General features: G+C 40.4%; 2 protein-coding genes across 2 annotated transcripts; both read left to right on the top strand.

Moving 5' to 3' along the window:
- Positions 1-2,271: 2,271 nt before the first annotated feature.
- On the top strand, positions 2,272-5,132 carry LOC139389444 (gamma-aminobutyric acid receptor-associated protein-like 1). Its single transcript, XM_071136209.1, has 5 exons — positions 2,272-2,520; positions 3,541-3,630; positions 3,951-4,029; positions 4,253-4,371; positions 4,637-5,132. The coding sequence occupies exons 2-5, from the start codon at positions 3,541-3,543 to the stop codon at positions 4,700-4,702; spliced, it is 354 nt and encodes a 117-aa protein (XP_070992310.1). The 5' UTR covers positions 2,272-2,520; the 3' UTR covers positions 4,703-5,132.
- A 1,272-nt stretch (positions 5,133-6,404) lies between these two features.
- On the top strand, positions 6,405-11,287 carry LOC139389437 (CD209 antigen-like protein E). Its single transcript, XM_071136197.1, has 6 exons — positions 6,405-6,835; positions 9,100-9,204; positions 9,579-9,746; positions 9,954-10,105; positions 10,275-10,372; positions 10,505-11,287. Exons 1-6 carry the CDS (start codon positions 6,730-6,732, stop codon positions 10,629-10,631), a joined length of 756 nt encoding a protein of 251 aa, XP_070992298.1. The 5' UTR covers positions 6,405-6,729; the 3' UTR covers positions 10,632-11,287.
- Positions 11,288-14,543: the final 3,256 nt, after the last annotated feature.

The raw sequence follows: 14,543 nt of genomic DNA, 5'->3' as shown, positions 1-14,543 counted from the left end.
TACTAATTAAATCTAACACTACACTCACTAACAACTCACTCATTTCAAAATTATAAATTGTGTTGGATCTCAGCTGTCTCCGGGCCCCATCCTGTTATTGACTACTCTGCAGAACAAGGTGGGTTGAAAATTGCTATATTGCCATCCAGCCTAGCATGGCCAGACAATGGGGACATCTTGACCCTGCTGTATTTGACCTCTGACCCTTTCTGCCACTCAGACTTCACACAGACGCAGTGCATCCGAGCCTTCGTTGCCCACCAACCAGATGACCTGTCCCTGGAGAAGACTGAGGTCATTATCGTCCACCAGCAGAGCCACGACGGTAAAGAAGACAGAACCACCCACTTCCTGATTGGTTGTGGGAATACACAACATCTCCATACCTCAGTCTTATTGTGTTGCTTTTTTTTCCAACACTACACTCACTAACAGTGCACTAATTTCAAAATTATATCAAATAAAATTGACACCCACCTACTCCACTAATTACATGTATTAATTCCTACCTCATGCCATCGTCATGAAAGGATGGGGCATTACCACTTAACACATCCTGTAACTCTTCTGATGTCAAACCTTACACACCCAATTACCTCTCTGCAGCTGCCACCACAACCTCAATTTTCTGTGATTTACATTACATCCCTGCAGTACAGTTGATAACCATTGCTATAAATGCTAAAAATCCAATCTTACTGAAATGTATTTAACTTTTTGGTCTATCCCCTGTACTGGTATATCTCTAGTACTCTCACCACTCCTCCCCCTTGACCCATCTTCCTCTACTTTCTTCACTGCCTCAGCATATGACAACTTCTGCACTACTCTAACCCTGGAAACCTCAACCTGCCTCTACCGCATGGGACATTTCTGATTCCCCTACAATTAACACATACCACTACTTTCCCCAATGCTACACATTCCTTTGTCTCATGCCCTTAGGCTCATTTTTCCACACCTTGTGTACCAGTATAACTTTAGACCGTCCCCTCGCCCGAACCAGGGACCTTCTGCACACATCAACAACAGTCACCCTCGAAGCATCGTTACCCATCGCTCCACAAAATCCGCGGCCCTTGCAGAGCAAGGGGAACTACTACTTCAAGGTCTCAGAGCAAGTGACGTCACTGATTGAAACGCTATTTAGCGCCCACGCTAACTAAGCTAGCCGTTTCACATCCGTTACACTTGGACCCTCCCTCCTACACACTGCTGCCACATGCCCATAAACTTGACACCTGTAACATTGTAATGTATTAGGCACATACGCTTGCACAGGATAACTAACTTCACCTTTTCAAGGTGTTCAAAAGAACAGACAATGACTCTGTTTCCCCACTCTTGCCAGCCTGTCTGCGTCGCATCAAATGACGAGCATCACACACACCGGAAATCTTTCCCCTCAGCTGGTCAACTTTTACATTTACTGCTACCCCAGGAATCACTCCTTTCATTGGTGCCCTTTTCTTGAGAGTTAAACAATTCACTTTTCTTGCTCTCATTTGTTTTATTCCGAGCGCATTTCCCCTCTGACCAACAGAAACACAAACAATTATCACTAGACCACTTCTGGTTACCCTCACCGATTCCACATTACCCAACTCTTTTTTTCAACCACTGTTAAACCACACATGGATCTGCCAAAAGGAAAGAGTCCACTTTTTCCATAAACTTCACTCCTGTCCCAAACTCCTCTTTTTCCTGATCCTTTGTGCATACTTCGGTCTCTGATAACTTCACCACACCTACAACCTCCGATACTTCACCCTCATTCACTTCAATTTCTCCTCCTGTCTTCAGCTCCCTCTGCTTACACTTTCTACCATTCTTTAACAAACAATCTCCCTTTTCCCCACCATTTTTATCCGACTCAAGCTCACCCTCCTCTCCCTCTCTTTTTCCCTCCATTCCTCCGCCGTATTCCAAGTATACGTCTCCTTATGATAATACTGCACTACTCCTGACAACCATCTTGCTTTCTCTAGGGACTCCATTTCCACTGAAAGAGTTCGCTTGGATCCGTTTACAGCTCTGACTTAAGGTGTACTTTTTACAGGACAAGTTGAATGCCTCGTCTGGCACGTAGAGGAAACAGCTCCTGGCCCAGTTTTTCAACAATTTAATTGGTTGACTAAAACGTAATTCAAGCAAAAACCGAGTCAGGGAGGCGGGAAACAGCACTATTACTCCAATGGGAGCATTGTAAACAAACATGAACACCGTCCCCCAACTCTGCCCGAGTGGTTAAAAACGTTGTCCATCAACACGAAGGACGTTCGTTGGTCTAAATAACTCAAATTGGGCGTGACTGTATTTGTTGTTGTTTCTGGGTCAAGAAGTAGCTAGCTAGTTAGAACAGTCGGCTATTTAAGAATATATTTCGTTTAAATAATTTAATACAAAAGTACTGTTCGTCGTACTCATTATATGATAGCGTTGGTTACGTGAAGAGTCGGTGGGAAAGATCGGTGTGGAATTTTCACTTATATTTGTTTTTATTACGTTTTTCCAAAGAAGGTGAGTGTCTTGACTGTTTAATATTCCTTGTCTTCGCTTTGACATCGTGCAGCATATTCCTCAATCTCGCAAAAAATATCTAATTGGCTTCGAAAGATTTGTTGGCAGGTATTGGCTCTCTTTTGGATGCCATTGTGAATACGTTTTTCATCCAGCGATAAGGATTCGTCATAACATCCGCTTGCAACATAAACTAGCTATTGGAGGCAGCTGACGTTAACCTTCGCCTACTCAGCTGACCAAGCCCAAAACTGTAAATAATGACGTGGCTACCTTGCCATTGTCTGAAAAACCACAACAGTAGGCTACTGTAGTTGGCTGTGATAGAAACAGGGCTATGCAGAATTCAAACTGTAGCTATTATGATAATACATTTTTAGCTAACGTTACCTTGGCTATCACACGATGTTTGTAAATAAGCTGTGTAGCTAATTAATGTATCCACTAGAAAGCAAGCCAGTGTGTTCACGTAATGTAGACTAAATTGTACAATTTCATATCTAATCTCAATATTTAGTTTACCAACAAGAGAAAATATAAGACTATATATGGATATCACATTTATAAAGTTGAAAGAAAATAGAGAAACGTTATAAACATTGTAGGCCCGTCTACATACAATACATTATTTAAATGATTGAGTTGTCAAGACCTAATAAAATAGCCTATCTAACTCTCCCTGACGAGTTTGCTTTTGTGTACCTGATCCATTATGTCATCATGGTCATATGTACCTTCATATCAAGACAGGGTGGTGTTTACAGCTGATAAGTGGCTCCAGTCTTCACACATACAGTCAGAGCTGGCTAGGCTATATTTTACTTTTAAATTGACTATACACATTAGAATAGGTGTTGTTTTAAGAACATCAATTAACATATTTTATATGGCATTATTATATGCACAACTGCAAATAACAACAATATACAGATACAGTGGTGTTGCAATGATAACGGTGCATGCATATGATGTATTATCAAATGTTAACCACTGTTGACCCGTCCCTGTGTGTCTCTGTAGATGGACAGTCAGTACCAGCGCTCTGTACCACTGGAGGTGAGGAGGGCAGAGGGTGAGAGGGTGCGAGCCAAGCATCCTGACAAGATACCGGTGAGTGTGAACAGAATAAATGCCAGTAGTGTTGAATAGCTTCCTCTCCTTAACTCCATTTTCTCTTATGACCATTGGCCACTGATCTGAAAGGACATCACACTCATGTGATTGTGAATGAATTTTCAGGGCCTAAAAACCCTGTCCATCCTTTTTATCAGCTGATAAGTGATCCTGGCATAGGATGAAGGGAAAGGAAGCTAGTAAGGTATTATTAAGGTCAGATAGGTTACATGCCAAGTTTCTTGGCTCCAGTTGAATGGGACATGATGGTGCAGTGTGTAATTACTGACCAAGTACTGTGTTCCCTCCTAAACCAGATCATTGTGGAGAGGGCTGCCAGGTCAAGAGCTCCTGACCTGGACAAGAAGAAGTACCTCGTACCCTCTGACCTCACAGGTGAAACTGACGAGATGTCTGTCTTTCTCACAATTATTAACTCTTTCCCAACTCATGACCTTGTTCTCACCCTCTTCCCTTCCCTCTCTTCCTTCTCTCCACCTTCCCTATTTTCTCCACTATAGCGCCACTCTTCCTCTTCTTTTGAAATTAAAGTCTATATAATGTGTTAGTTTTGTTCTGTAAGTCTCTGCCTGAGCATCTCTCTATTTTTCTCTCTCAGTGGGTCAACTGTGCTTCCTGATCCGACAGCGTGTGTCTATGAGACCTGAGGAGGCTCTCTTCTTTTTCGTCAACAACTCCCTTCCCCCATCCAGTTCTCCTCTCTCCGCTGTCTATGAGGTAAACACACATGCACACTGACACAACCTTGTATCCTACCCCCATGACCCCCTAACGCCAGATCCAGATGCCAGGCATTCCCTCACTATCAGTGACACAACTCCATTACATTGATATTGTGTTGCGTGAGTTTTGCCTATGTTATAAACAATTACAATATCATGTTTTATTCAGTGTACATACTTCAGTTATTATCAACAGTTCTGCTTTTGCCATTTAAATCCTTATTTCCCTCCCTGTCCCTGTCCTCCCCGGTCTCTCTCAGGAGCACCATGAAGAGGACCTGTTCCTATACATGACCTACAGTAACGAGAGTGTCTACGGTGCCTGAGACGGGACAAAAAAGAGGAAAGAGAGAGAAAGACAGGAGATGAAGAGAGGAGATGGGAGAGAGCTCTTTGTAATATTTCACCACTATTATTCTTAACTCTTTAGGAGATGGCTGTGGGGAGGAGAGAGGGTGGGGAGGACAGTTAGTGGGTAAGGTTTTTATACATTTTGTCAGTATTTTTGGGGTGATTATGTTCTGTGGCAGTATACTCTAAACCATGGTAAGCCATTCTGAATTTAAAAAATAACGGGGTTGGTAATAGGGGGAGTGAAAAAGAGATTTCAGTAAAAGAAGAGTGTTAAGTGGAAAGCTCTTGATTTCCATATTTTTTTCTCAGCCAGTCATCTGTATTTAATGCAAATTGTATTTTTTTGTAAATTAATATCATGAGTTTTTGTGGAAAATAAAATAAAAAATGCATGGTTTGCTAGTTCTGCAGTTTGTCATTTAAAAAAAAAATGTTTTATTCAAGCAAGTTTGTGTGCGCATGTGTGTTTTCACATCACAATATCACTTCACAAACTGTCCCAATCCCATCTCAAGTTGTGAATGTAAGACATTTGTCTTTTACAGAAGTTCTAAGATGTTTCATTTGGATATACTGTGCAATTCATTTTGTCTCATTTCCCAGAAATATCCCAATTCACATAAATTGCTGACACTCAGTAATGGCGAATGGGAATGACAAATCATCTTTTATAAAAAGAAAAAAAAATAGTGAATGAGCCAAATATAAATCAGTGAGGAAGTGTAACTTGTAAATGACAGGAGGGATAACTTTAGTACATGGTTTATTTTGTATTCAAGTGACACTAGCTATAGAGACTAAGGGAGATAATTTAAATAGACATATTTGGTTTGTGTGTGGGAGACTTGCTACACAAGTAACTTTCTGGAGTTTTTTGTTGTGTTCTGAGATGATTAATTTGGTCCTAAGCTTCCACATATTTGTGTGTCTGCATGTCTGTCAGTCGAGGAAGCTGAATCTACAGTCTACTCCAAACTGAAGAGTTCATCTGAGGACATTTATGCTGAAGCTTCTCCTGGCCAGCCCTGTGCCAAAGACAGACCAGGTACGTCAGATACAGGTGGCTACAGCACAGTTATTATATTATTCATCAAATTTGATCAATTAAATACATTTTATAAATCCCTTTTTTACATAAGAAAATGTCACAAAGTGCTTTACAGATGCCTGGCCTAAACCCCAAATATTATTATAATTATAATATTATTACATGATTATTACATATGTCTGAACTAATCCTAAATAAATGGAGGTCTAAAATGTCCTATTAAAGTGAAATACATTATTTCTACTTTTAATACGCAAGAGAGGAAGAATAGAGGAACAAGAGGAATATAGAGAGACTGAAAGATTGTGTGTGAGTGAGAAAAATAATTGTCAGTACTACAGTGAAAGTACCGTTTTCCCATTTCCGAATTTTGATTATGACACATTTCCTTGGTCTAGCCTACTATTAATGTTGTGTGTGGAGTGCAGCTTGCAGTTTGCATGTTACAGGTGAGATTGTTATAACAAAAACAGAATGTCAATGTTCCAAAATGTCTAGTTTTAGGGGAGAATATTATCTAGCTTGTAACATAATGAAAGCCATCTGGCAGGAAAGGACCTGTTTGTCTGTCTCACAATCAAGGCTGAGACATGATAATAGCAGACCTCCAAGCAGAAGCCCAATCTATTGTTGAGAAACACAGCACGGCTGAATGGACATCTCTCCAAGGACTAGATATCTCTCCAAGGACTAGATATATCTCCAAGGACTAGATATCTCCCCAGACAGTTGTTCAGAACTCTGTCTCTATCACACACACAGCAGAGATAGAGAGTAGCAGCAGCAGCAAACGGATTTTGGGACAGACTGAGTATTGTGTTACAGGAATTAATTATAAATCTAAAAGGGGCACGTTGCTATAGAGACGGAGAGGGAGGTTTTTTAAAACCACAGTGCATTTAGCCTTCACAGTACTTTACAGTCGCAGTCGGTGGGTCAGGAACAGCAGCAATGTATATCAAGTTTTGCCGTATTGTAGGAAGTGGAGGGAATGTCAAATTACCAGATCAGGCAAACGCAAAGTTTTCGGTTGAAGTGAAGAAGCAGCAAGGGAAAGGTAAGCAGGATTTCAATTGTTGCTCGTAGTGATTGCTTTTAAAATGTCTGATTGTGCCATATGCCACATAACAAAGCCAGGGCCATCCTAGAACGATACCTATAACGAACTACAGTATAACATCAAACAATTAAAATCGTTCTAATTCAAGTGACCAGGGGCGTTCACACTACAACGATAACTACAAAAGCAGTGGATAACGAGATCTATCTATCGTTTGCGGTCACTTTCTGAGCGATTTTCCCCTGTCCCTCTGACGATAAAACATCAACAAACAATTCAAAATGCGTTCTTGGTTCTAGCTGCGTGAGGCTGCTCATAGAGGAGGGAACAGTAAACTTACCTTAAGAAAATAATTAACTTTTTACTTCGTACATTTTCGTGACACCCAAAAGTACTCGTTACATTTTGACAGGAAATGGTCCAAGTCAAGCACTTATCAAGAGAACATCCCGGGTCATCCCACTGCTTCTGATCTGGCGGACTACCTAAACACAAATGCTTCATTTGTAAATTCATGTTGGAGTGTGCCTCTGGCTATCCGTAAATAAAAAATGTATTACAAATTGTGCCGTCTGGTTTGATTAATTTAAGGAATTAGACATTATTAATACTTTTAATTCGATACTTAAGTACGTTTATAACCAAATACTATTCGACTTTTACTCAGGTAGTATTTTACTGGATTAACTTTCACTTTTAATTGAGTCATTTTCTGTTAAGGTATCTTTACTTTTATACTCAAGTATGATATTTCAGTACTTTTTTCACCACTGCTGATATAGGACGACTTGGGAGAATGATGATCCATGACAAACAGCCCATATCATTCATTATAAGGCCATATTTTCCGATGGTACAGTACCAGTCAAAAGTTTGGACACACCTTCTCATTCAAGGGTTTTTCTTTATGTTTGACTATTTTCTACATTGTAGAATAATAGTGAAGACATCAACTATGAAATAACACATATGGAATCATGTAGTAACCAAAAAAGGTTTCAAAAAAGCAAAATATATTTGATATTTGAGATTCTTCAAAGTAGCCATCCTTTGCCTTGATGACAGCTTTGCACACTCTTGGCATTCTCTCAGCCAGCTTCATGAGGAATGCTTTTCCAACAGTTTTGAAGGAGTTCCCACATATGCTGAGCACTTTCTGGCTGGAGGTGTGTTGGGTCACTATTCTAAAATGTGGAAAATAGTACAAATAAAGAAAAAACCTTGAATGAGTAGGTGTGTCCAAACTTTTGACAGGTACTGTATACGTTAATGCCAATACATCCGGATAAATAAACACTCTGACTGGCCTGCTAATGTGCCTTTTGGGAACCTTGTAAACTGTTGAGAAAATACCCATTACTGATCGAAATGGCCTAGGCTAGATTATTATTATTTCAAAATGGAACTGGCATTCAAAACGCAAGGCTTATGAGCGGTTATTGAAGTTATATATACATTTTTATACACAGTGTACAAAACATTAGGAACACCTGCACTTTCCAAATCGGGCACTAGAATTACTTAAAACATATGTATGCTTACATGACTTATTTTATTGATTTCCCATCATTTATAAGTCAGAAGTCAAACATTTTATGTCAGAGGCAGATAGATACATTGCATGTGTTCAGAATGACAAAATCGAGCCCTTTACATGGCCCTTCTCCCCTTGTCTATAGGAGAGACGCAAGCTGTTTAAATGGCCCAAATGTTGATTTAGACATTCACAAATTTAACAGATTTAGACTATCATTAATGTAATAAAGAAGGTGAAATATTTTGGGTAGATGTTCCTAAAACAGATTATAACTATATATGGACATATTATAAAATATAAAAGGCTTATTCATTCACAAAAAATAAATAAATCATATTATCATATTTGTATATGTTTTATTATACTTGTAGTGTGTACTAGATCATATGGGTTGAAAAGTGTTATTTTCTCAGACATAAATAAACAATTCCAGGTGAAAGCCAAAGGTCATAGCTATCTAGGGGGGGAAACACTACTACATTAATAAAATATTGACCTCTTGCTAGATTGATGACTAAAACCACAGTGAAACAGTGCAAAACGTCTGTCAGCTTTGAAAGGTTTTTAAGCTTTGAGACAATTGAGGGGGATCCAACTCAATATTAGGAAGTTGTTCCTAATGCTTTGTACACTCAGTGTATAATGTTATTATAATGTTATTGTTATCGTTATAGTTAACGTCTTTGGTGTGGATGGCCCTTAAGACTATTCTTTCCTTGTCTAGACCTGCAGGTCCTGGGGAACGTTGGTCTGTACCGCGCAGTGTGTTTACTACTGTCTGTCATCTGTCTGGTTCTACTGCTCGTCATCATCATCCTCTGTGTCAAATGTGAGTATCATAGACATTCTATTCTAGAATAGTGATTTAGAAACAGGCAATACTCATTTTAGGGGTGGCAGGTAGCCTAGTGGTTAGAGCGTTGGGCCAGTAACCAAAAAGTTGCTAGATCAATTCCCCGAGCTGACAAGGTAAACATCTGTTGTTCTGCCCTTGAACAAGGCAGTTAACCCACTGTTCCTAGGCCGTCATTGTAAATAAGAATTTGTTCTTAACTGACTTGCCTGGTTAAATAAAATTGTTTTATTTTATTTTGATAGAATATCCAGCATGTTGGTTTAAACAGCCTTCTATGCAAGGAATAACAAAACAAATGTGTAATATGATTCCATTCTCTTATTCTTTCTTTCTTCATTATTCTCTAGTTCCATTCCAGCCTCAAGTCTGTCATGGGACTGAAAAGGGGATTGAGGCTAAAGAGAAGGGGAGTGTGACTGAAAAAGGGATTGAGGCTAAAGAGGAGAGGTTCCAGTCCACTGAGGTGTGCAGCCTGCAGACATGCCAAGCACAATACTTCCAACAACAGAGCCAGGGTGAGTCCAATGTAACCTGTTAAACTATATCGCTCTACATATTGTCAATGTATCGATCTAATGCTTTGAGATGTATTTTACCACTACAATGTTTTCTCTTTGACTTCATACCATGCTAATAATAATGCTAATAATTATTATTGAACCTACATATATTAACTGAACTACATGTTGTACTTGAAGAGCAATTTCCCTCCTTTCCTCCAGTCCCTGCCTGCCACATGTGTGATGAAGGCTGGCTGCACTTTGAGAGCTCCTGCTACTTCCTCTCCAGAGACAGAATGAACTGGGATGAGAGCAGGGACGAGTGTAAGAAGAGAGGGGCAGATCTGGCTGTCATAACAAACAAAACAGTGCAGGTGGTTCTACTACAATTGTTACTCCTCTCTACCTCTTGTTTCTCTTCTTTGTATAACAGTGACCATACAATCACTGTTCCGTTGCTATCATCATTGTATGACAACCATACATAACAGTTGGATTGACGAAGGTTACTAATAGTCCAATAAAAACTGTGCATTCTCCCAGACCTTTCTAACGAAGAAGGGGAACCTGATGTACTGGATCGGCCTGAGACAGAGAACCAGGAACTGGGTTTGGGTCAACAACACTGCACTGGGACAAAGGTGAGACAACCGATGATGATGTTTATTGGCCTTCAAGATGGCAAACAGACTTTGTTATACAGAAATGAAAACAAGTGTAATATTTTAGTATGGACAGTACTGAGCTGTTGTTCCCTTTCCTTTCATTGGTAGTTACTGGTCAGGATCCAACAGACAAGGGGATTGTGGGTTACTGACAGGAAGGGATCCTCCTGAGAGAAGCTGGAGCTCCACATCATGTGACCAGTACAGCTTCTACATCTGCCAGAGAGGGCGCTAAAGGACAGACTTCACCATCTGCCAGCAGTCACCAACCCTGATCCTGGAGAGCTATACGATGTACAGGCTTTTGTTCCAGCCCAGCAGTAAGACACATGATTTAGCTAGTCAATGAATCACCTTGATTAGCTGAATCATTTAAGTGTTGTACACCATGTAGGTCAGCAGGGTTGGTGGCCACTGCCATATTCCAACTAAGAAACCTGTCAATACGGATTCTCTTTAGACTTCTATCATTCAGTCCTATTCCATAGCCTTTTATCCCATGATTACACATCTCTATCAACAGCCTTTTAAACCTTGATTATACACTGAATGACCTAAGTCTATGTTATAATTCATTAGACATCCAGGTATAACCAATGATGGTAAATATAATCACATTACAGTTAGTTATGCCTTGTGAAGAACAATCAAGTCGGCCTTACAGTTTCAGTTAGAGTTTGCACTAATGTAAAAGATTAACACTGTATATTGCACTTATTTGCTTGTTCTGCTGAGATGTTTTCTATATGTGTTCTCAATGCCTTTGAATGTGATAATGACCTACATGATTATGTGCATTAACCAATCATTATGTTTTAAGTACTGATTCACAATCCTGAAAGAAACAAACGTTTAATATCATTTGTCCATGTAATAAAGAATCAGTTATTATACTGTCTCATCAAATCTTTCATAAAAAGTGTTCATGTGCTTTACTTGGAATGATAAAGTAACATATATGGTCCAAGAAAATTGAAAATGGATCTAGTCTACATTTCAACCCAGTCATACCCATGTACAAATATTTAGTTTTTGACATGTAAAACTGTATAAACACAGTACCTGTCAAAAGTTTGGACCCACCTACTCATCCAAGGGTTTTTCTTTATTCTTACTCTTTTCTACATTGTAGAATAGTAGAGAAGATATCAAAACTATGAAATAACACATATGGAATCATGTAGTAACCTAAAAAAGTGTTAAAAAAATCTAAATAGATTTTATATTCTTCAAAGTAGCCACCCTTTGCCTTTATGACAGCTTTGCACACTCTTGGCATTCTCTCAACCAGCTTCATGAGGAATGCTTTTCCAACTGTCTCGAATGAGTTCCCACATATGCTGAGCACTTGTTGGCTGCTTTTCTTTCAATCTGCGGTCCAACTCATCCCAAACCATCTCAATTGGGTTGAGGTCGGGTGATTGTGGAGCCGAGGTCATGTGATGCAGTACTCCATCACTTTCCTCCTTGGTCAAATAGCCCTTACACAGCCTGGAGATGTGTTGGGTCATCGTCCTGTTGAAAAACAAATGATAGTCCCACTAAGCGCAAACCAGATGGAATGGCATATCGCTGCAGAATGCTGTGGTAGCCATGCTGGTTAAGTGTGCCTTGAATTCAAAATAAATCACAGACAGTGTCACCAGCAAAGCACCATCACACCTTCTCCATGCTTCACGGTGGGAACCACACATGTGGAGATCATCTGTTCACCTACTCTGCGTCTCACAAAGACAAGGCGGTTGGAACCAATAATCTCAAATTTGGACTCATCAGACCAAGGACAGATATCCTCCTGTTTGTGTTTCTTGGCCCAAGCAAGTCTCTTCTTCTTATTGGTGTCCTTTCAAATTTCTTGGCAGCAATTCGACAATGAAGGCATGCAGTCTCCTCTGATCAGTTGATGTTGAGATGTGTCAGTTACTTGAACCCTGTGAAGCATTTATTTGGGCTGCAATTTCTGAGGCTGGTAACTCTAATGACCTTATCCTTCGCAGCAGTGGTAACTCTTGGTCTTCCTTTCTTGTGGCGGTCCTCATGATAGGCAGTTTCATCATAGCGCTTTATTGCTTTTGTGATTGCACTTTTTCCGGATTGACTAACCTTCATATCTTCAACTAATTATGGATTGTCATTTCTCTTTGCTTATTTGAGCTGTTCTTGCCATAATATGGACTTGGTCTTTTACCAAATAGGGCTATCTTCTGTATACCACCCCTACCTTAACACAACACAACTGATAGGCTCATACGCATTAAGAAGGAAAGAAATTCCAAATTCAAATGTTCAACAAGGCACACCTGTTAATTGAAATGCATTCCAGGTGACTATCTCATGAAGCTGGATGAGAAAATGACAAGAGTGTGCAATGCTGTCATCAAGGCTAAGGGTGAATACTTGAAAAATCTCAAATAAACAGAGTCCATATGTGTTATTTCATATTTTTGATGTCTTCACTATCATTATACAATGTAGAAAATAGTAAAAATAAAGAAAAACCCTTGAATGAGTAGGTGTATCCAAACATTTGAATGGTACTGTACATGCAGTGATGCCATGCACCCATTATTTTAGAAGGGACAAGAAGTACGTGAGGATGCAGGGGTGGGGGGTCAGCCCCTCTTCGGAATTCGGAGAATGTAGTTTTTTTTTACACCTGAAACAGTGCTTTCCTGCAATCTAGAGCCATAGTTATTATGCCTCTTTACCTGTTCAATTGTCATTTTAATTAATGATGCACATTGATTCTTTAAAAACGTTTTATGCTTAAGGAGTTTAGTACAACTGCTACACTGGTACACTACATGACCTAAAATATGTGGACACCTGCTCGTCGAACATCTCATTCCAAAATCAGGGGCATTAATTTAAAGTTGGTCCCTCCTTTGCTGCTATAACAGCCTCCACTCTTCTGGGAAGGTTTTCCAGTAGAAGTTGGAACATTGCTGCAGGGACTTGCTTCCATTCAGCCACAAGAGCTTTAGTGAGGTCGTGCACTGATGTTGGGCGATTAGGTCTGGCTGTCAGCTTTCAAATTCATCCCAAAGGTGTTCGATGGGGTTGAGGTCAGGGCTCTGTGGAGGCCAGTCAAGTTCTTCTACACCATCTCGACAAACCATTTCAGTATGAACCTCGCTTTGTGCACAGGGGCATTGTCATGCGGAAACAGGAAAGGGTCTTCCCCAAACTGTTGCCACAAAGTTGGAAGCACAGAATCATCTAGAATGTCATTGTATGCTGTAGTGTTAAGATTTCCCTTCAGTGGAACTAAGGGCCCTAGCCCGAACCATGAAAAACAGCCCCAGACCATTATTCCTCCTCCACCAAACTTTACAGTTGGCACTATGCATTCGGGCAGGTAGCGTTCTCCTGGCATCCGCTAAACCCAGATTCGTCCGTCGGACTGCCAGATGGTGACGCATGATTCATCACTCCAGAGAACGCGTTTCTACTTCTCCAGAGTCAAATGGCAGCGAACTTTACACCAGTCCAGCTGACGCTTGTTACTGTGCATGGTGATCTTAGGCTTGGGTGCGGCTGCTCGGCCATGGAAACCCATTTCATGAAGCTCCCGACGAACAGTTATCGTGATGATGTTGCTTCCAGAGGCAGTTTGGAACTCGGTATTGAGTGTTGCAACCGAGGAAAGACCATTTTTACACGCTACGTGCTTCAGCACTCAGCGGCCCTGTTCTGTGAGCTTGTGTGGCCTACCACTTCGCAGCTGAGCAATTGTTGCTCCTAGACGTTCCCACTTCACAATAACACCACTTCCAATTGACCAGGGCAGCTCTAGCAGGGCAGACATTTGATGAACTGACTTGTTGGAAAAGGTGGCATCCTCTGACGGTGCCACATTGAATGTCACTGAGCTCTTCAGTACGGGCCATTCTACTGTCAATTTGTGTCTATGGAGATTGTATGGCTGTGTGCTCGATTTTATAAACCTGTCAGCAACGGGTGTGGCTGGAATAGTCTAATCCATTAATTTGAAGGCATGTCCATATACTTTTGGCCATGTGGTGTGTATGGTATCATAAGACAAGAATTAAAGCAATTTTTGTATTTTCTAAAGTCTAGCAACCTTGCCGGCTGGCATGTCAGCTAAGCTAGTTAGACAAGCAATTCTAACTTAATTGATAGCCTG

The sequence above is a fragment of the Oncorhynchus clarkii genome, chromosome 3 (genome assembly GCF_045791955.1).
Source record: "Oncorhynchus clarkii lewisi isolate Uvic-CL-2024 chromosome 3, UVic_Ocla_1.0, whole genome shotgun sequence".
NCBI classification, from domain to species: Eukaryota; Metazoa; Chordata; class Actinopteri; order Salmoniformes; family Salmonidae; genus Oncorhynchus; species Oncorhynchus clarkii.
Note: the sequence above shows the minus strand (reverse complement) of the source record. Positions and strands in the feature narration are given on the sequence as shown.